The following is a 23563-nucleotide window of genomic DNA, read 5'->3' on the forward strand; positions in this document are numbered from 1 at the left end:
AAATTTTCAATTTTAACTGTTTAGCAGAAGCCACCATACCCAATTTTCTTAGTTGTATGTGGAGGCTTCTGGCAGCATGATTCTGTGAATATAAATGGTGACATTTGATTCTGCATTAATTAAACATGTATTATTGACTTTTTTAAAGTATGTGTGAAAAATATAATTTGTAACCACTGTTACAGGTTTTATCTGGTTCTTCAAAAGCAACACCTGCAGTCGAGTCCATGCCAGACAGAGGGTGCATGCGAATGAATTGCCTTTTGACTAACTTTGTGTTCTTTATCAAATACATGAAGATTTTTAAATATATGTGTTTGTTGTTTTTTTAAGAAAATAGAATCACCAGAACAGGTTCAGGCACCCTTTAAATGTGGCGAATCCAGGAGCTTCTGGGGGCCTCTGGCCCCCTTGTTCCCTGGACCCACCTAGGGCCCTGCGGCCCCCTGGCCCCCAGCTTTAAGTTCAGGATTTTCAAAATATCCAACTTTGACCCCTGCAAATGCTTTGCAAAAATTTTGGCTACAGTTTCTAAAATTTGGCTACTCAAAATTCCATTTGGCTAAAATGTTGGCCACAGAAAGTTTTGGGCAAGAGGAGCCCTGTTTGGATTGTATTTGGGTCATCTGGGGTCAGCAACTAGGCACTAGGTCAAATAATAGAAAAACCTTGTGTAGACTATAGAGGTCACAGTTTTCATCAGATTTTATTGAAATATAGTCAGAATGTTTGTCTTGTTAAAATCTGGATTGGGATTGACTTTGGGTCATTTAGGGTCAAAAATTAGGTCAGATTAAAAAAACAAACTTTTGTAGACAGTAGAGGTCACAGTTTTCATTAAATCTTTATGAAATTTGACCAGCATATTAATCTTGATGAAATCTGGGTTGGGATTGTATTAGGGTCATCTGGGGTCAAAAACTAGGTCAAATCATAGAAAAACTTTGTGAAGACAATAGAGGTCATAGTTTTCATATGATCTTAATGAAATATGGTCAGAATGTTTATCTTGATAATATCTGATTTTGGATCGTATATGGGTCATCTGGGGTCAAAAATTAGGTCACCGGGCAAATTCTAGTAAAACCTTGTGTAGATGAAAGAGGTCACAGTTTTCATCACGTCTTAATGAAATTTTGTCAGAATGTATTAATTAATGAACTTTGGCTTGGGATTGTATATGGGTCTAATAAAATTTAAGTTCATGAAGCAAGGTTAGTCAGGTGAGCGATTCAGGGCCATCATGGCCCTCTTGTTTTTAAATAACCCATTATTTCCATTAATTAAAAAAAAGATTAAATTAAATACCTAAAAAATGAATGTAAAAATAGGTAGGGGCTTATGTCATTAGAGGCAACTGTCCGAGGGGGCTAATGTCCAAAGTCTAATGTCCTAGGGGCTAATATCCCAGAGGGCTAATGTCCTACACTCGTAAGGGGTCAGCTATGCAAGTTATAAGTTCCACCTTTTAACCCACTACCACTCAGATACGCACTTTGACACTCTTGTTGATCCTCAGAATACAAATTAAATTTAAGACTTTTCTTACTAGGTTCAAGTTTTGAAGGCTTCATTAGTTACTTACAGGCTGTTCTAATTTTATGCTGGTTGAATGTAGCCATTTTCACTTTGCTTATGAGCAAGAAAGGATTACAAAATTTTAAATAGGGATGCAAGAGGATATACAAAAAATAAGTTTATTTACTAACCCTTTGCCGTTACCGGTCATTATCTGCTTTACCAAAAATTGGCATAGCCATTTTTTTTATTGGTTTGTAGCAAAAAGGTTAAATTATGCATTAAACTTGTCACACAGCTCGTATATTAAAGTTAAAACTTAAATAATGGTCAATTGTTCTCTTTCAGATTGTTCCCTTATTTTGGAGGAAAGAACCACATAGAGGAGATCATGTACTTTGAAAACCTTATTAGACCACAGCTTGTCACCCTCATAGAGAAGTTTAAGGAGGTACTGGTACTTTGCACTTATGAGGACTCCATCTCCTGATAACTTATGAGGACTCTGTCCCGTGATTGTTGAGTTTCCAACATTCAGTGATCGGAATATGCACAAGGATACATGGCCCTGCAAAAGTAAACTGTTAACCATGTTTGCTCAGATTCAAGGGTTCCAAGCCCTTTTGTCCCCCCCCATAGGCTCATGTAAATCAGTCACAGCCACGATTCTGTTAGCTGTTAAAATAGCCTAACATCATAAGGACTCAAATTCCCTTTGGGAACTTTCTCTAACAGTTGAAAGTTATTTTGTTTGAAGTCACAGATATTTTTGTTAATCTTTTTACACTCCCTGTATTGCAAACCAAGTGTTAACTAGGGTATGACTGAATAGCGGAAAGGGCCTAAATTAAGTTATTTTCAATGTTTTAAAATAACTGGTTTCTTCTTACGATACGAGTAATGGAAATGGACGAGCACCAAGGAAAGGGCTTGATCATCGTTAAGTTTCGTAATAAACGGCAAGAACCTGTAGATGTTCGGAAAGCGCTTGATATATTTAAACGGTTACTTTCTTAAAACATGCATTGGTATGGTCATAAACAAGTAATAAAATTGTGAGCATTGTTCGGTTTTTATTGAATATTTGATATATTTGATAAATACGATTTTGTGATACCATATTTGACGTAAACAGCGAAATATATTTTATGATACCATATTTGACGTCAAAAGCGAAATATATTTTATTATCTTTATTAGCATAAATATACACAGACTCTCTGTAATTGCCTTGATTCGAGACAAAACAAAATGCAATTCAGTCAACCCTTTTTATACCCCATCAAACGGAGTTTAGGGGGGTATATAGGAGTGAACCTGTCTGTCGGTCTGTCGGTAGGTCGGTCTTTATGTCGGTCCGTATTTAGTGTCCGCTCTCTAAATCAAGTAGTTTTCATCCGATCTTCACCCAACTTGGTCAGAAGTTGTATCTAAATGATGTCTTGGCCAAGTTCGAACATGGGCCTTGCTGGGTCAAAAACTAGGTCACAGGGTTACTTAGTGCGTTTCAAACATTCAGCATGTTGTCCGCTCTCTAATTCAAGAAGTTTTCATCCGATCTTCACCAAACTTGGTCATAAGTTGTATCTACATGATGTCTAGGCCAAGTCCGAACATGGGCCTTGCCAGGTGAAAAACTAGGTCACGGGGTCACTTGGTGCGTTTTAAACATTCAGCATGTTGTCCGCTCTCTAATTCAAGTTGTTTTCATCCGATCTTCACCAAACTGGGTCAGAAGTTGTATCTAGATTAGCTTAAGGCCAAGTTCGAACATGGGCCTTGCTGGGTCAAAAACTTGGTCACGGGGTCACTTAGTGCATTTTTTAACATTCAGCATGGTGTCCTCTCTCTTATTCAAGTAGTTTTCATCCGAACTTCACCAAACTTGGTCAGAAGTTTTATCTAGATGATCTGAAGGCCAAGTTCGAACATGGGCCATGTCAGATAAAAAACTAGGTCACATGGTCACTTAGTACGTTTTACACATTGAGCATTGTGTCCGCTCTCTATCCAAGTAGTTTTAATCCGATCTTTACCACACTTGGTCAGAAGTTGTAACTAGATGATGTGTAGGTCAAGTTCGAACATGGGCCTTGCCGGGTCAAAAAATACCATGTTGTCCGCTCTCTTATTCAAGTAGTTTTTATCAAATTTTCACCAATTTGGTCAGAAGTTGTATCTTGATAATGTCTAGGGCAAGTTTGGATAAGGGTCATGCCGGGTCAAAACAAGGTGACAGAGTCACTTAGTGAGTTTTAAACATCACAATGTTGTCCGCTCTCTAATTCAAGTAGTTTTTATCCTATCTTCATTAAACTTGGTCAGAATTTGTATCTAGATGATGTCTAGGTTAAGTTTGAATATGGGTCATGCCGGGTCAAAAACTAGGTCACGGGGTATCTTAGTGCGTTTTAAACCTCACCATGTTGTACGCTCTCTAATTCAATTAGTTTTCATCCAATCCTCACCAAACTTGGTCACAAGTTTTATCTAAATGATCTCTAGGACAAGTTTGAATATGGGCCATTCCGGGCCTAAAACTAGGTCACGGGGTCACTTAGTGCGTTTTTAACATTCAGCATGGTGTCCGCTCTCTAATTCAAGTAGTTCACATCCGATCTTCACCAAACTTGGTCAGAAGTTTTATGGAGATGATCTTAAGGCCAAGTTAGAACATGGGCCTTTCTGGGTCAAAAACTAGGTCCAGGGGTCACTTAGTGAGTTTTCAAAATTGAGCATGGTGTCCGCTGTTTTTTGTGAAGACGACATGCAAAATATAATGTGTCAATGCGGCATATTCGTCACGTCTGTGACAAAGCTCTAGTACTGTTATTCTTTTTGTAATGTGATGGTAAAAAGCTGAAAATAAAGAGAAAGAAATATTAGGAAACTCTTAAACTTATAGATCAAATGTGAATAGTTAATACATGCGTAAATAATGCATGGTTCAGTGATGAAAAAGGTACATAACACTTATTTAATACATGGATGAAACGTAATGCGTACGAATCCTTGAAGACTAAAATATTTGACGAGGAATAACTTGTTATGAACTGTCTCAAAAATTAAATATCATCAACTGGGAGAATATATACAAATACAATGATATATAACCGTATATTACTTACATCGTGAGGAACCATGACCAGAAACGACTTTATTGACTGACATTAAGATTTCGAGCGCGAGATTTTAGCTTAAAGTAAGTACAACAGAAATAAATCCATGGGAGAGAACTATAACAACAAGTGAATGAAAGTTCACTCGATTACCTCCCCTTACTGGCTCCATTACACTCCCCGTCTGATATTACAATATCACCTCATTAACTTTAATTCATATTTCAAAAAATAAAAAAAACAGGTCTATGGAGATGTGACAAAAATAACCTACCATACATTAAACATCGTGTTATACTAGTTCTCTTAATTGACTCTTATGGTCCACCATACATTTACAACTGAATTCTCACAAGTAAATTCTTAAGTCTTAACATGAATTTAGACATGTACTGTGGAGAATGTCAAGTGTCATAGGACTATGAACAACATATAGACCTGAACTTAAATGAAAGATGAATCAATACAATCTTCTAAATTTCAATTGAACAATGCATAATTGAAATTGCATGTTAATAAAATACCTTTACAAATATGATAAACTTTACTTTAACAAAGGCATAGAAACAATGACATCAGCGCACAAACAAACATACTTTGGAAAATAGGGATTAAATGTTATCTTAAAATCAAAGTATGGGACCTAACACAAATCAAATTTCTAACAAATCATTCATGTTAAAACTGCAATACTACCAAATTTGGTGAAAAGGCGAAACTATTCCAAAACAAATTTTTGGAGAGTATGAGAATACTGATTAAGTATGCATCATTTTAAATGATAATAAAATTAAAATATACAAAACAAGAGTAGTTTGATAGACATGAATCAACCTTGAATTTGTAAAAAAAAGCATGTTACACTATTTACAAGAAACAGTATGTTACACTTTTTACACACAAAAAAGTTACACTATTTACACGAAATTTGTTCACAATGCAAATGTAATTTAACCATATTATTGTTTCTTTTCCATATCATCATTCACTGTAAACATAATACACAACAATTAACACTGTTATGGTTTAACAATAGACTGGTCAAATAATTTCACAAGGTCGACAACTGGTCTCACAAAAACTGTTTTGTTTCCGTTGCGAATGACACAAACTTTCACTTTTCGCTCTCAACCGTCTTGACTAGGGAACACTCGTTGGACTCTTCCTAATGGCCAACTATATCTGTTCACGTCCTGGTCCTTCATCAGTACAATATCTCCTGTCTGTAGGTGATCTCTCTCATCGGTCCACTTCCTTCTATGCTGCAGTGACTGCAGGAATACGGAGCGCCATCTGGTCCAAAACGTATCCGCCAGATGCTTCACACGTTTTCATTGACATCTATATAAATCCTTGACGTCTAAGTCACATAGGGAATGTTCTTCGGCATGTTCTTCGGCATAAATCTTCTTGGTTAAAGAATATTGGGCGAGAGCACTTCCGGTTGATCACTTTCATAAGAGACTGGTTCCACTGGGCGTGAATTTACAATAGCAGTTTCCTCTGCCATGAAAGTTTTTAGGACCTCGTGAGTAAGAGTGGAGACATCTGCTAACATAGAGTCCAGAAAGCGAGGTGCGACACCTATCATTCTTTCCCAGACTACACCGAAGTGGGAACTATGAGGAGGTTTAAAGTGCCATGTCACACCATTGTCAAACAAAAACTGCTGACGTCACTGCTTTCAACGTTGATAGCGTCAATCTTGAAGTGATCTGAGGCCCCTACAAAATTGACGCCTCTGTCTGATCTTATTTGTTTCACTGGGCCACGAATTGCTATGTAGCGTCTGAGAGCATTTATGAATGCTAATGAGGATAGATCTTCAACAACTTTTATTGTACGAATGGTCAGGCACGTGAACAATATTCCCCAACTTTTCGAATTAGCTTGTCCGCCTCGCGTCTTTCTAGAGGAAACATGGCCCGAAGGTATCGAGACCAACATAAGTAAAAGGTGCCGACTATTCAATACGATCAATCGGAAGATCAGCCATCTTCATCTGTGTGGGTTTTTTCTCGAGGTTTTTTGCACGACACGCAATGGTGAATGATCGCGGCGACCAAACGTTTTGCACCCGTCACCCAGAAGCCTGCAGATCTTACTGCTCCTTCTGTTAACAGTCGCCCCTGATGTTTCATCTGTTGATGATGATGGTGCACTATGAGTTTGGCAATGTGGTGCTTTCCTGGAATGATCATCTGGTGTTTTTCTTTAGCATCTAAAGTACCTCGTCTGAGGCGACCTCCAACCCTAAAAATACCGTGGTCATCAATGTAGGGATCTAGACTGATAATTGGGTTGCTGCGAGGAACTTGTTTCCCCTTTTTGAGATATTCAATGTCTTCTGAATATGTTTCTTTTTGCACTTCATTGATTATTTGTATGGTAGATTCGCTGAACTGGTCGACTGTTGTACGGCTTGCACAGACGTGCCATCCTTTACAAGTGCAATCATTTGAGAATGGCTTCGCAATGTGACGCAATCTTGCAATTGTTTGGACCAATCTTTTCCAGTCTGAGAATCTCTCAAAACGTTTGGTACCCAAGTTTTTGTTAGATAACACAGTGGTCTTCATGGTTTTTATGCCCCGGGTAGGGTGGCATATAGCAGTTGAACTGTCCGTCAGTCAGTTTGTCAGTATGTCAGTCCGTCCGTCCGAAAACTTTAATGGTCATAACTTTTTCAATATTTAACATAGCAACTTGATATTTGGAGCTGCACATTTTGAGTGGTGAAAGGTGAAGGTCAAGGTCAACCTTCAAGGTCAAATGTCTAATATATGGCGTCTGTCCGTCCGTCCGAAAACTTTAACATTGGCCATAACTTTTTCATTTTTGAAGATAGCAACTTGATATTTAGTATGCATGTGTATCTCCTGGAGCTGAACATTTTGAGTGGTGAAAGGCGAAAATCAAGGTCATTCTTCAAGGTCAAATGTCAAATATTCTGTCTGTCTGAAAACTTAAACAATGGCCATAACTTTTTAAATATTGAAGATTGCAACTTGATATTTGGCATGCATGTGTATCTCATGGAGCTGCACATTTTGACTGGTGAAATGTCAAGGTCATCCTTCAAGGTCAATGTCAAAGGTCAAATTTTGAAATATTGAAGATAGCAACTACATATTTAAAATGCATGCATATCTCATGGAGCTGCACATTTTTGAGTGGTGAAAGGTCAAGGTCATCCTTCAATGTAAATAAAATTCCAAGGGAAGTAATAAGCTTTAAAGGGAGAAGATTTCTATACCTGCCAAATGATAAATATAAATTTTATTTCAAAGGGAGCATTTTGGTTCTGACGAACACATCTCTTGTCACTTCTTGTCTGATTTCCGCGTCTTCGTCTGGTTCAATCAATGGGAAATTTGCAGATTCTGTATTTTTAATATGCTGCAAAAAATCAGGTCCACTGAGCCAATATGACATAGCGAGGTCTTGTGCTCGAACTCATCGGGAACCAAGGTCAGCCGGGTTCAATTCAGAGGGCACATAAGCCCACTGTTCTGGATGACAGATCTTGCGACTTTTTGCTACACGGTTGGTTACATACTTGTAGAATCTTCTGCACTGGATGCGGATATAACCTAATACAACCTTGCTGTCCGTGTAGAATTGGACACTGCCACAATCTAGGTTTTCAGATACCGTTACAGCTATTTCTGCACCAAGAACCGCTGCGCAGAGTTCCAGTCTCGGTATTTTGTGACCTGATGTGGGTGCCACCTTTGCTTTCCCATACACAAATGACACTTTTCTTGGACTGATCGAGTCACCTACCACCAAATAAGCGCATGCTTCAATCGCGCGTTCGGAAGCATAAGAGAAGATGTGTAGGTCAAAGTGAGTTGTCCCCTTTGAATGGTCATAAACTGTGTATTTTCTAGGAATATTGAGCTCTTGTAGTGGGTCTAATGATCATCGCCACAACTTCCATGCTTCTTCTAATTCTGGAGGGATGGAGCTATCCCAGTTTGAGCAATTTGCAATAATACTGCGTAGTAACAGCTTACCTTCAATATGCGCAGGGGCTATCCAAGGGGAACAAAGATACTGTTGATCATGGAAAGAATATTTCTTCTTGTTACTGGCTTGTCATTTTGTATGACCTTGAATATGAACTTGTCATTCTCTAAATCCCATGATAGACCCAGACTTCGCTTCACAGGCAAAATATCGTTCTCCATGTCAAGAGTTTTCAGTTCAGATGACAAATCTTCAACAGGAAACGCCTTTACTACGTCATTGTCATTTGATGTCACTTTGTGGAGTCTGAATGATCCACTTTCTTAAAGGTCATGCATGGTATTTTTCATTAGCTTTATCGCCACCTGTGAGGTGGGGGTAGATGTGATTCCATCGTTTACATAAAAGTTTCTGTGCACAAAGTGTCTGACTTTCGCTTCATTTTTTTCAACAGAGTTTCTCAGTCCGTATGTTGCAATAGCGGGTGATGGGCTGTTGCCAAAAAATATGAACAGTCATTCTGTATTCGATCAACTCATTACATAGATCATTGTCCCTGTACCACCAGAATCTCAGAAAGTCTCTATATTCTGGATCAATTTTAAAACAATAGAACAGCTGCTGTATGTCTGCCGATACAGCAACAGCTTCCTTTCTGAAACGAAGATTAATTCCTTGGAGATTGTTGGTTAGGTCAGGTCCTTGTAGTAACACGGTTTTCAATGAACCATCGTTGAACTTTGCTGAGGAATCAAACACACCTCTTATATGTTCTGGTTTCTGTACTTGGTACACGCCAAATATCGGCAAATACCAACATTCCATTTCTTTAGGTAGATCAGGTGCGACCTCCATGTGTCCATTCTGTATCATCTTTCCCATAAGCTCTATGAAATGGGACTTCTTTGTTTCGTTCTTGAGTAGACTCCTCTCAATAGTATTTGCTCTTCTTAGTGCATATTGTTTGTTGTTCGGAAGACGTTTTCTGTCTGGCTTAAAAGGAAGTGGGGCTACCCATGTTCCATTTTCTTTCCTGAACTCATTGTCCATTATCTCTAAGAACATTTTGTCTTTGTACAGTCTTTGTAAGCCCTTGTCAAAGTCAAATGTTCCATCAATGTTTGAACGACACGAGGAACCGTGATAAGCGAGCTCTGTTTCAATCCAATACTTCCGGTCAGATTTGACGATCCTCTGGCACTGGAAATGACTCAATTTCAGACAGTCCTGTAAAACAAGGTCGTTTTTATTTCAACACTGGCTGACTGACTGACTGATTGACTGTCTGTCTGTCTGACTTTGATTTTTAAATAAATAATTCTAAAATTAAAATTGACAAATCGCGACGCTCTCTATGGAAAACTTAAGCTCATGAAAGTGTTAATAAGTCAAAACAAAAACACATGAACTTGTAAAACGTATAAACTATCAAAGTATGACGCAGTTAATGGACACACATAGAATGGTAAAAAATGGGCCGCAGAAATTAAGTCAAATTTGTATCAACATGGGTTGGGTAACCAATGGGTGAATCAATTTAATATGCCTTTAAACTTTCATTATTAACAACAGCAGTTATTAGATATCTTCAAACAAAATTGGAACTTAAATATAAACAATTCAAATAGACTACAATTCTATTTCTTATTAAAACACACGTTCAATGCAAAACAAATAATATTCAAACATCCTAAGCAAGTACATAAAAAGATATTGCAAACCATACAATAATTTGTAAGCTTGCTATCGAGTTCTTCAAAAATCACTGTTACGAATTTATCAGAACAGAACAAATCTTTTATAAGACAATAATTCATCATTCCTTACTGGTCTTTTATTCTTTTACATCTAACATTGAAAAATGATCATTAAAAAGTCATTATCAACAGAAACATTCTCTTCAAAAATAAAATTGGCATCCTGGCTAACGGTGGCTAACATGATTTGCCGTTTTATCACTGAATACATTCAAAAGGTTACAAAAATCATTTTTCCATCTGTCAAAAACTTGTGTCACATCATTTGTTAAATGACCTGATTTATCATCTTCTTCAAAATGCAGACCATTACATTGGTTATCTCTGACTCCTATGCTATCAATTGTTTTCCAAAACATCTACCTTATTATTATCAGCTTCATGTATTAGTTTTTCTTGAAGTTCTACCCAGTAACGTCTTTTTTTTTATCGGAACCTGTTTATCAAAAATTTCCTGTTTTGAACAAAACTATGTTTAAGGGTTGACTTACAATATGTGGTACATTTAACCCAATAACCTTCTGCTTCGCTCATGTCATTCCATAACCTTGGCTATTCCTCATTCCACCAATCTTTTTACTTTTCTTTTTTTAGCACTTCGTTCGAATTTGATGGTTACGGTCTTAGAGGGGAGTTTCAAACTAATTTCATTTTTGACACCAGCACAAAATATTATACATGGTATATACATTCTTTTGCACATCAACATTTGTTTGCAACACATTAAACTTTTCAACCACCTAATTTAAAAACCTTTCGCCTTCACAAAAATTTGGCGGCATTGTACGAGTGTCATATACAGTTTTATTCATTCTAATATTGACTTTACCGCGTTTGTCCCTACACCATTCATTTGAAACTATTACATTCTGTAATTTAACATCAGACATCTTGACAACTTCAAAGTCTGACAGCATATCAATATTCTCATAGGGGACAACAATATAATCACAGACAAACGTTTATTTGACACGAATGTGTAGTCATTGACTATAGAGTTTCTTCCATTTACTATACAAAAATTACAGTCAATTAAAAAGTTACAAAATAGTTCACCATATGTTTTGTTTGTATAATCAACAACATTTATTTTTGGTAGAACATCAATACCTTCAATGTAATCCGGCATATCTGCAATTATAGCATGCAAATCGCCTAAAATGTAGAAAGGACCACTTTTTTGATACTCTACGTCAGTTAACAATTCTTAAAAAAATAATTTGCATTTACTTAATGTGATGACACCATTGGAGGGAGATAGCAAGCATAAATATTAAAACATGTTTTATCAATTATTGACTTAAAAGAAACCCACAAAATACCCTTGTAATCATCATCTCAAATGTTTACATACAATATGTCTAGTATTGACTTTCTCACCAAATTTCCTACTCAACCAAACCCTAATTTTTCATGTCGGTGTAGCAGCCTTCTCCTACTACTAAAAAGTAAAAATACATAATTATCAACATTAAGCTCACAATTTTCCTTTAGATGTGTTTCTGCCTTAGGAAGTATATCATTATCAAGCTTACTTAAACAATTTGCTCTAAAAATAAAATTATCAGTTTCAACATTGTCAGACCATTCATGTACATTCCAAAACCCAAGCTTTACCTAGTTGTAATATCTACGGTCATTATTTCTGTATTTACTAAGATAGTGAGAGTCATGATTGTTCGTTCTTTGGTAAGAAACACTAGAATAACTGTTTATTTTGGATTGGCTGCCTCTAATGCTGTACCTTGTTCTGGGGCTGTGTCTGTTCTGGTTGTCATCTTCTCGCCTCATGTCATTTGACCTGTCATTTAATCTACTTGGTCTATCACTATTCCGGTTTGAGTAATCAGAGTTTGTATCCCGATAATTATTTCTGCGTTGCCGACTTTACTGTTGCCACGGATTGGCTTCACTAGTCGAACTATCGTCGGAAGAGCGAGATTGCCTAGTTTGGTTGTTATCTTCCTGTCTTCTAACACTAGGCGATTTCCACGGAGCTTAAACCCTAAAACACCAAGGCTTATAATTAATACTTTCAGGTTTCTGCTATTTTGTCGCATCTCGTCGGTTTGGTCCGAGTTGACATACACGTTCTCACACTTTTTAATATCGTGTAGCTTACTTTTTGTTTTCAAAATTTTCATTTTGTCTTCATCACTTTTCACTTGAAAATTATTGCACCCGGTTTGTCATTGAAACCTCTTTTCCTTTCTGCTTGTACACATGATATATGTGGGAGCTGCAACCCATTATGCAGCAAATCATTCACAACCTGTTTTGTGTCTTCCCGTTCCCTTTCAGGCCTATAACGAATGCATAGGTTGTACCGAATTGATGCGTCCTCAGCATCTGATGATCCAACTGATTTAATTCCGTCAATTATTGTTGCAAACATTTTACATCTTGACATTAATTGTCACTAACATTTTCGATTTCTTTAATTACTTCAGTTTTGATTCTGTTGCTCTCTGTACTCATTCTCTTGTCCATTATTTTTGAGAATTTATCGGAAAGCTTTCTCTCAATGTCTACAGCGATACGGTCAATTTTAGATGACAATGTATCACCCATTTTACTCATTTTCTTATTCATTTTTTGATTTTCGTCCGCAAACCTGCTGAGAACAGTCGCAATGTCACTCTCGATACCTTCCACATGTTTTTTTGCCGCCACTTCCTTCTGTTGCGTGTCTTGCGGAGCACTTTTCTGTGTCTCTTGCTGAACCTCTTTGCTTAAGTTTCTTTTTGCTTTCACTATACCTTCTATCTAAAGTTTTATATTTCTTGTCGATGCCTTCTTCAGGAACAGATAAATGTCCTTTTCTCGAGCTCGTAGTGTTATAACTGGTTGGAGAAACTACGTGTGTACATTGGAAGGGCATCGCACTCTGCACATACGCTGACGCCTCTCGAAAACGATCCGCCGAGGTACTTGTAGCTATAACTGGCAATTTGTCAAGCCGTCGAACCCCCAAGCAAAATGTTCAAAATGTTTTTTCAACCTGGGATAAATCGTTAAAAATTAATATAAAAATTCGTAAGGAGTTGCTATAAGATGCTTGCCGCAATAAAACCAAGAAGATTTGTATCAGTTTGGTTTCGTATGCTTTAATCTGTAGACAATTGCGACAATTATCACTTGCTAGGCGTGAACACTTAATTGAGGTTGATAGGTCAGCGTTGATAGGTGCGAACCAATAACAAGGTTTATTGCGATTCAAAATAAGCATGTGAATATGTGAAGAAAACTTCGATTCGGGACCGGAAAATGACTTCGAAATACTGAAACATGCCAATTAAGAAAATTGGATATAAGCGTTCAACATTTTAATTAAAATACGAAGGTTTCGATTTGGGACCGAAATTTTATTTGGAAATTATCGAGAATTTGAATGAATGAACTTCGGTTTGACGGTGTTCAGCTGTATGTATAAGTATTCTGGATTTTGCATACGAAATCCTCCAGATAACTATCCAGGGCTGGGGCGATAGAATAACAAGACGATTTCTAATATTGTACTATGAGCAATACAATAGGGTTTGTACTCACACTTCGTCGCTGTATTGGGTCACTTGCAATTGTCATCACTCAGGATTGTCACAGCTTTCCAAGGAGATCGTCGAGACGTCTTAACACATGGAACTTAAGACTTCTTTTCGGCAGCTACCGGACTGCATTCTGGGTCAGGACGAGCTAGTCGGACCGGTCTTCACCACACTCCACGTTCTAACAAGCCCCACTTCCTAGCCCAATTCAGCCTGGCAATCCCCAGCTAACGCTGAACTTCCAATTGTGTAATGCCTTACCAATTTAAAGTATTTAAGGCCAAAGGAGATTGTAAAAATTATCTATTTCCACCCGCTATGAGCTGCCCGTCCCCAAGTTACACCATATCCTTACACCACCCAGCCCATGTCCCTTCATCCCACATAACCCACCCGAAATCGGGTCATGACCACACTAAACAATACACCGCTTTATTCACCCCCAGATGGTGTATGAGCTCACTGGACCCGCATGACCGACTACTTTAAGTGTGGCTCCCGTGGAAGTGGCAGCCAAATGCGGATGGCACTGCAATCCTAGGTCACTCCCACTCTCAGACCACATGCTCAAACTCCACCACCAATACTCCTTCGGGAAGACCCAACACTCTGGTCTGATTCCGCCGTCCAAGCCTCCGCCACTCAAAACTCCAGAGGCATGAACCCAACACTCCGGGTTGCCAACGCCACTAAAACCTCCAAAGGCATCGAACCAACACCCTGGGTCGCCTCCGCCACTAAAAACTTTCAAGAGGCATCGACCCAACACTCTGGGTAGCCTCCCGCTCGCTCGAACGCCTGCACCTCCAACAACTCAATCCTTTCCTCACTTTCTAGCAACTCTCTTGCACTAGGCCCGAGCCCGAAAACCAACTTCTCATTACATCTCTCGCATTTCATCATTTCCACAGAAGCTGCACTGCAAGGTCCCAAACTGTAGGAGATAAATCAAGCGATCCCATAAGGACCTTCCTCCTCCAACTCAAACACTTAGAAAGAAGTGACCTCTCCAACAAGGTTATGTTCGGCTTTGCAGTATAATCCTCACATAACACACAACCCTTACCCAATCTAATGTTTTCTTTGGGGTAGCATCAATAGCAACACCAGCACTAAAATAACCCCATTCCCAACCCATCAAGCATTCGCACACACTATCAATTTGACATCTAAAGCCCGGTTCGTATCATTATTGTCCTCTACCGGTGAAACCGGAGGGGATTTACGGTTTGCACTCCGTCTGTCAGTATGTCAGTCTGTCTCTCTGCCCCTCACATATTTCTTGATCCTGCGATGACTTTAATAGTTCTTCATCCTTTTTCATGAAACTTGAAACATGGATAGATGGCAATATGGAGATTATGCATGTCATTTCATCTTGTTCCTATGGCACGAATTCTGGTTGCTATGGCAACAAATAAAAAATAAAAAAAAACTGTATGGCGAGTTTCACTGGTAGGGTACCATAATGCTTGGTAATCTCTTGTTTCATCCGATATCGAGGTTTGGTGCCGACAACTAGGTAGATTTATTGTAACATAATGATAAACAACCTGCACAATTCAACCCATATTCCATACAATTTTCAACCCACAACTTTATACAAATAGTCTTCAATATTTTTAGGTATGGTTCTCAGTTGTTCTGAATGCTAAATGTGTAATGACGCCTTCACCAATTACCACTCAGCAGTCATTGTCCACTATTAAGGGCATCCTAACAATTGACAGTATTTCTAAAACCAGTACTCTGCCTTTTCAACTTGTGTGTATTTTTCAAAAACAGAAAGGTTGCATAGGATATTTACTCTCGTATTTAAATCTATTGTGTCCAACAAGCAATAAACTACAAAGCAATTGAACGATTATTCTAATTCTAGAAAGATTATTTTTAAGAAGTCGTTTCCGATCCATCAACATACAATCTCGTCATACTCACTGCAAACAGTCAACAAATAATTATAGCCATTCATGCCAATATTTTCTACTTCTCCCTGAGCTTAACTAGGTTCGAGTGAACCATCAAATTGAGTTCTGCCATCTCATATCAATCAAATTGGATGAAAATGGCATTCTCCAGACAATTACCACCGCCTTGCCTGTACCTTTGTAGACATAGACGGGAACTCCTCCACGCCTGGTTTTCGTAACTTAACCCGATACAGGCACTACCACCCGCTGTACAAACTGCCTTCACCTGATGTAAGCTATCATTGTACTTTGACTTTGTTTAAGTGGTCCCTTAACAATTAAAGAGCTGTAATCATTATCGGTCAAAGTATTGCAGGCCGCACCAGTATCTACTTTAAAACTCATTTTGGTATTTGAAAGGCCAATATAAATATTTGCAAATACCTCATCTTTCTGTCTGGTAAATGATCCTATGTTGAAGCTGTTATCGTCACTGCTGTCGCTGTCGTCACTGTCGAGAACATGGACATTTTTCTTCTGGTGTGATGAACGTTTCACCGACCTCGCGAAATGGTTCCATGCCCGGCATTTCCGGGACAGCTGACCCTTGGCTGGACACGAGGAATCCATATGGCGATTTCCACATTGGCCAAATAGTTTCTTGTGTAGATCTGGTTTCTTGTGTATATCTTTATGTTGTTTACTCAGATGAGCACAGTTTTGCGGTCCCTGTTGAAGTTTGCGCAATTGTCTTTGTAACGCAGTGACGTCCTTATCTTTATTGTCAATATATTTCATTTGACTTTGTGCATACTCAAATGTTCTAGCTATTTCGATTGACTTATCAGTTGTCACCTTCTTGCATAAGCTTTTTGCGGATTTGTGTAGATGCAAGTCCAAAAACAATATTGTACCGTATCATTTCTTGTTTTATATTTGTGAATTTGCAATATGCTGCTGAAATTCGTAGCGTTGTTAGAAAATCCTCGATTGACTATTGTCCTTTTACAATGTTGTTGAATTGGTAACGTTTAAAAACAGAATTTAGCTTCGGCTGCACATGCTCAATGAATTTCGTGTAAATTATATCTAGCTTTTTGTTTTCATCCTGTGTAAGATTCCATGTTTTGTGTACTTCTCGTCCTCTCTGACCAACCAACAATAATAAATATGTGCACTTGTCCTCCTCTGACTTATCCTTGAGGAGACCCTCGAAAATGAGATCTACGTGATCTTTGAAGTGCAGCCATGCTTCTGGAAGGTTACTCGAGCCCCAGTCCATTTTGGGTTCTGGAATTCCCGATAAATCCATCGTGCACAATTATTGCAATAAATCCAAGAATGTTGAAACTAGTTCTATGTTCAAATTCTATCAGACGTTCACAGTAGTTTCTGACACCATGTCATAATGTCGGTCATTATAATAATGTGTTCATCAATCATATGAAACTCCTTAAGTATGTATATACTTTTATTGCGTGTTACTGGTTCGATGGCTACGTGTGACGTGTGAAGTGAAGCAAACATACATTATAACAATCAGTATCAAATATATAAACGGAAATAACTACTACCTGGTAGATATATAACATCAGCAATGGATCATCTTAATATCATGACAAACATACCGATGAAAGTATGACACTTTGACAAGTTGTGGCGCGACTGATAGATATGAAACTCTGTGGTTTCCTTCGTAGATCTCGGTTCGAATTCTGTTTTTCTGGTAGCCACCGATATCCCTAAACTCCCATCCATTCTAGAAGTTGATCGAGCACCTGGCCTGCAGGGGTCACATATAGACCATATATGCCACGTAGTGCTGAGTCTGTCAATGTAGCCAGGAGTGTTCCATCCCTGGCCAGTGGGAGAAGCTTGTTCTGGTAGTAGCTGATAATGTACAGCCTGTCTCCTGTGGGACTCACAGCACACCTGTCTACTGCAGAACAGAGTAACATCAAGATATTGAATTACTCTAGAAGGGGTCGACCTTGTTTGATCCACCGTGTCAAACGTAAAACTCGAGTCACTGAACACGATGCTGTTCTTCTTGATAAAATCCGCAAACAGCGAAAATGGCAGAAAAGGTACCTTATGCTATATATGCACCAGCACGAGATATCCATCTGTGCTGTAAATTGTATGGGAGCTTTGCAACGATAGGATTAATTCATACAGCCGAGTTGATGTATGCAAAGTTTGCTGCGTAATTTTCCATTAAACCCTCAACTTCAGCTAATATGTCGGCAAGGTCTAACAACTTGGTTACATCTTTGTTGGTGAGGCGATGGAATTGTTTTTATTTTACAGTTACAGTGTTCATTACGGTTTCAGCCGATCCGTATTGCTCATCCAAACGAGCCCAACCTTTTGCAACAGCCTCGTCAGAATCATTGTAGGTAAGCACTCCTCAGACTTAGCGCATATTTCTTTAATGTGTGCCGAGATATTTCACCAATAAAACAAGCCGACTTAAAAGTGCCTTCCAGGCACGGTAGTTGTCCGAGCAGTCGTTAAAATTGGAGATGCGCGATAGTATGAGTTCATTTCTCAACAGAAACTGACAGATGTTGTTATTTTCTTTAAACGTACACATTTGTTTCGAACATAATGATAAATGTGTCTCAATGTAATTTTTGACCGTGTTCAGTTTGTCTTCTTGCTCATCTGGTGGTTGCAAACTGACAGAACCTGCAGAATTTGATGTGTTACATATTTGTCTCAATTCCTCTGCTTCAACCGCCAGAGCCACTGCCTCTTTTTGTTGGTGAAGCATTTCAATTTCAGCATCCAGGTGGGCTTGTTTCAACAAAGCAGATGTTCTCTGCCTTTTCAGTCCAATCTCTTTTGCCACAAATTCTAGCTTCGTCTTTGCTGCTTAAGCTTCAGCTGCCTTTTTAAACAGCATTGTCGTAACTGAGTCACTTGTAGACGATACATTTGACATAACTTAATTTTTTTCAGTGCGTAGAAGTTTAATTTGTCTCAAGTAACCTTTTACTTGACTCTCGCACTCCATGAACATATTATCAACATGAGTTATTATTTCAGCTTCACTTTCACGAGTTTTTGTTGATTCAAGAAATTTCACGAATTAATTGTAGGATTGCTGAACAACAACATAAATGTCACTTGCCTTGTCTCTGCACTTATTCAAAGCTGAAATTTCGCTGTTAACTGATGAACCCGAGTTCTCTTTAATATATTCATTTAAGACATAAATTTCACCCCTAAAACGTGTGTAAAATGCTTCAAATTTTTCTCGAATAACTCCATGGCTTTAAAAGTCAATGATCATAGTCTATTTGATCTCTTAATGAAGACGAACCATCAACGAAGGCGAGATATTCTTGAAGTACCATATTATTAAATAACAGAGTTTAAAATAACCCCTTGGAATCTGATATTTGGCATGCATGTGTATCTCATGGAGCTGCACATTTTGAAGTTCAAGGTTATTCTTCAAGGTCAAAGGTCAAACATATGGCTTCAAATCGGCTTAGTAGGGGGCATTGTCTTTCTGACAACACATTTCGTGTTCTCTCAAAAACTGCTTCCTATCACTAAGACTTTAAATCCTGAAGGTTCTGCATTTATTCAGACTATGCGGTGAATTATGAAATGCACAGAATCGGTTTTGATTCAGAAGAAATATCAGTTTTCTTCGTGTTCACAAATTGCGGTTTTCTAGGTGGTTGACCTTGGTTCGGAAGTTTGTTGCTTTGTGGTTAACCTACATGTAAGCTGTTTTCATTGCGCAAAAGCCTGCTTGTGTCTAAACGTCGCGAATTCAACGAAAGGTGGGAAATATGTTTCATTTAAGGCTTTTTATCGACTCGCTCTTGTTGCCCAATGTTCTTGAATAGGCGGTGGTAACTTCGTCAAAATAATAAAGATCCCCATGGATGAGTCGTAATATGCCATTGAAGTACAGTTTGTAGTGTCTTCCTTCAAAGCTTGTATTTCCGATCAAAAATCATCAAGATCATACCATCGTATTGAATCGGACATAGTCAGACGAAGGTATTTCCTCTACACGTTTCTGTATAAGCCGGTTGACAATTTCTGGTCAACAACAATGCTCGTCTAACCTCTCCCATATTTTTTAATTTACACAGATCTGGATCATTTTTATACACAGTTTTTAATGCTTATCTTTTGGACTCTGGACCCAAATATTTAGTCAGAAAGTCTACTTCTAAAGTGGTATTCAAGTTGATTTCTTGAACGACTTGTTTTAAACTGACCTTCCATGCCTGGTATTGAGTGGGGTTGTCAGTTGTCAGTAAAATGTGTTATTCTTGAAAATAATAGTTCATTTTTCAGAATATAGTTGGAAAATTGTTGGTGTACATTTGTCGACACTTCTGTGAGAGGACGATAACCTGTATCGAAAAATTTGTTTCGCTTTTCTTCTTGAGTTAAATCCGGTAGACTGATTCCATCAACGGTTACCGTTTCTTCACTTTCACAATTTTCAGTATCTTTATTCTTTCCAAGGTGAAGAATGTTCAAACCGGCATTTATTTCTTTAAGAGTTAATTCTAGTCTAGTTTTCTCTTTTTTCAGTTAATCTTTCTTTATAAGACTTGTCTGCAGTTTAATAGTGTAAGTAATTAACAGCGGTTGCTTCGTACGACGCTAATCAAGACTTCAATGAAGTTTCAATTTCTTAAGGCTGACCAACATTATCAGACGCTATGTCATACGACAAATAAGATAAAACGTTGGTTTCTATAATAGCCAGTCTCTTCTCAAAGTCAATAACTTTCTCCTTAAAGAGTTCCATAGCTTTTTCAGTCAAAGTTCGAATTTTCCTAGCTTTATGAGTAAGAACCTTCACTCGCTCCCGACGACTTCCAATCCGACCTCGAAATATTGCTTTCACTATGCTGGGTGTAGGGTGAGATGATTGACAGACAGCTAGTATAACCATAAGCCATTTCTTCATTAATTTGACGTTCCAATGGCAATGCGGTTAAAGCCTGAAAATATGCATACGGATTGTTTAATATACTGGTGGAATAATTTTACATACATAAAGACATGAAAACAAGTGCAATGTATCTTTAATATATAACAATCGTTTAGGAAGAAAATATTGAGAACGAATAAATTGCAGGGGGCGAAAAGGTTCGAGAGCAATTACAGAAGCGAAAAGTCTACCAATAGATGTTGTACTGTAATAGTTGCATGGCTTATATAATATACATGAAATATAAAAGCTGTAACTTACAATATGTGGGGGCTTAAGGGTTGACAAGATTGAAATATCTATAAAAATTGAAATGACGGACATCGCGCGAGGTAAAATCTATTTAACTACCGCAACGACAACAAAGTGACAAAAATGGAATCTAAAAACCGCAAAGATTGTTTTTATAAAGCAAGGAGGATGTCGCGAGCCCCTTGGTGTAACAGCATAGAATCTGGATTCCTTTTTAAATGACTAAGTAACAGGCTACTGTAGTAGTAAGGTTAGGTTTCGTTTATGAAAATACCAATGAATGTCTTTAAAACTTTAACTATAAATAATGTAAGCCCCTTTCCGAAGACCAAGGCCCCTTTCCGCGACGAGCCCTTTCCGTGGTGTTCGCCCCTTCCCGTTACTCGTATCGTACGGCATTCAAAAATATTGTAATATTAAATCATTTCTTGATGGATTTGAATCTAATTTAAAATGTAAACATAAAGTATTTTTCGTTTATTACCATACCAATAAATGTCTTTAAAAATAAATAATGTTAGCCCCTTTCCAAAGGCCGAGTTCCCTTTCCGTTACGAGCCCTTTCCGTGGTGCTCGCCCCTTTCCGTTACTCGTATCGTACGGCATTCAAAAATATTGTAAAGTTAAACCACTTCGTGATGGATTTGAATGAAATTTAAAATAAACACAATGGAATGTGCTGCTTATGCAAATACCAATAAATGTTTTCAAAACATTGAAAATAAATAAATGTAGATCCTTTCCGAACACCGAAAGCCTTTTGCGCGGAAAGGAGCATTTTCCGCTATTCAGTCATACCGGGTTAATTATTCAATTAACGTGCATATATTACCAATTCAACATGTATTGAGATGCTTGCTAGTTGTGAAAGTTTTGTTGCCTGGTTCGAAAGATTTTATTACTGGTGTCAAATATATCAAGATGAGCATATTTAAGTTAATGTGTAGATTATTATTTGATGAAAAGCACAACTCTTAATAACATATTTGTTAAGACCAGAGTTTTCCACTTCAGCATAACTGGAACCTAAAATTTAATGAGTAATAGATCAACTTTATTTATCAAATGGGAACACTACATGTCTGATACGTACCTTATATTTACTTCAATATGTGATTCTGGTTTTGTAAGTGTCTATAATTCATAATAAACAATCAATGCGTTGTAGCCTTTTGTTGTTGTTTTCCAATTGTTAAATTATTGTTTTATAAATGTACCAAGAGAAACTTATACATGTGCTAATTCTGTCTGTATAAAGCAGGTTAGAAATTAAGAGGTTGAAATAAGCTTTCTGGCATTCCAAAATTCCGAGTTGGTCATAATCACAACCTTTACCATGACACTGACATGAAAATTGCTTTAACCTTCAAACTACAGTACGGAGCAGCTTATAGGGGTCAAGATTATGATATAAAACTAAATAGTATTTGTTTAAACATGTTACTCGATTTTTATTGAAATATTTTCATACCTGACCAAGGTTGAATATCAAACGAGAATATCGGTGAAATCTGATGGATGCTCTCGATGATGCGCTTTTTCAATGTTTGGGTTGTGTGGAAACCAATTTTTATCCAAGGGGGAATAACTCTAAGAAAACTCTTGAGCAAATCAACATAATGTTGGTCATATATATCTACCCCTTTTAGATTACGGTAAGCATGTTAAATGTACCAAATGTCATCGAATTGAAATAATAAGTTCTGGTGATCATACACTGAAATGTAAACTTCATAAAAAAAATCCATGGTATTAATCACCGTCTATCATCACCACCGGAAATAGATGACCAGCGAAGCGAAAGTAAACCAACCGACCATAGAGAGCAGTGAGTATTTACCTAAATATCTAATAACTACTCGCTCCTGGATAACCAATGCGTGTTATGCATCTTACAGAAAGATTAATTTGTTTAAAAATGTGTATCTATATTGCAATTCGTATTGATGAAGCCTTGTTCACACAAATTTATGACTGCTTGGTACCGGTTTGAAATTGGTTCTTCTCAAAGAAACAGCTTTTATTTTATGATTACATGGTTTGTCATCGTGTATGGAGTTGATTTCGTATTCTAATCGGCAATATATACCACCTGAACGCTATTTCTGGTCTTGGTTTGATTATTGTTCGTGGAAATCTATTAAAATTAAATAGCTGTAGTGTACGGCGAATAGTTGTTTATGGTAAAAGTCGTGAACAGTGAATAGTTTAAGTCATGTACAGCGAATAGTTGGCATGTTATCACTAGTCTGATAACTGATTATAATCAAATCAATAGTGTAGTGAAAACATTCCCTTGCATGTTAATTTATTTGAATGTTTAACCCATTTTACCACGCCTATGCAGTAAACTGCTACCATTTTCAGGCGAAAACTCGTTCTGATTTATGATCCAAACATACACTGCGGGGACACCTACAATTGTTATCTTTTTAAAATAGAATATACCCACAATATAAAGTTATGCTAAAGAGAAGAAACCAGAATGAAGTATATGCCACTGCAAACCGAATTT

The 23563-nt window shown here is 37.7% G+C and overlaps 1 protein-coding gene across 2 annotated transcripts in view; it reads left to right on the plus strand.

The window, feature by feature from the left end:
• The window catches only part of LOC127842364 (GATOR complex protein NPRL3-like), a 69243-nt gene extending 47028 nt beyond the window's left edge, over positions 1-22215 (plus strand). For both annotated transcript variants that reach the window (XM_052371826.1, XM_052371827.1), the window contains one exon: positions 1867-22215. In XM_052371826.1, coding sequence (XP_052227786.1) covers positions 1867-2008 — 142 coding nt within the window. In that variant the 3' untranslated portion in view covers positions 2009-22215. The remainder of the gene's footprint in view (positions 1-1866) is intronic.
• Positions 22216-23563: the final 1348 nt, after the last annotated feature.

The sequence above is a fragment of the Dreissena polymorpha genome, chromosome 8 (genome assembly GCF_020536995.1).
Source record: "Dreissena polymorpha isolate Duluth1 chromosome 8, UMN_Dpol_1.0, whole genome shotgun sequence".
Taxonomy (NCBI): Eukaryota; Metazoa; Mollusca; class Bivalvia; order Myida; family Dreissenidae; genus Dreissena; species Dreissena polymorpha.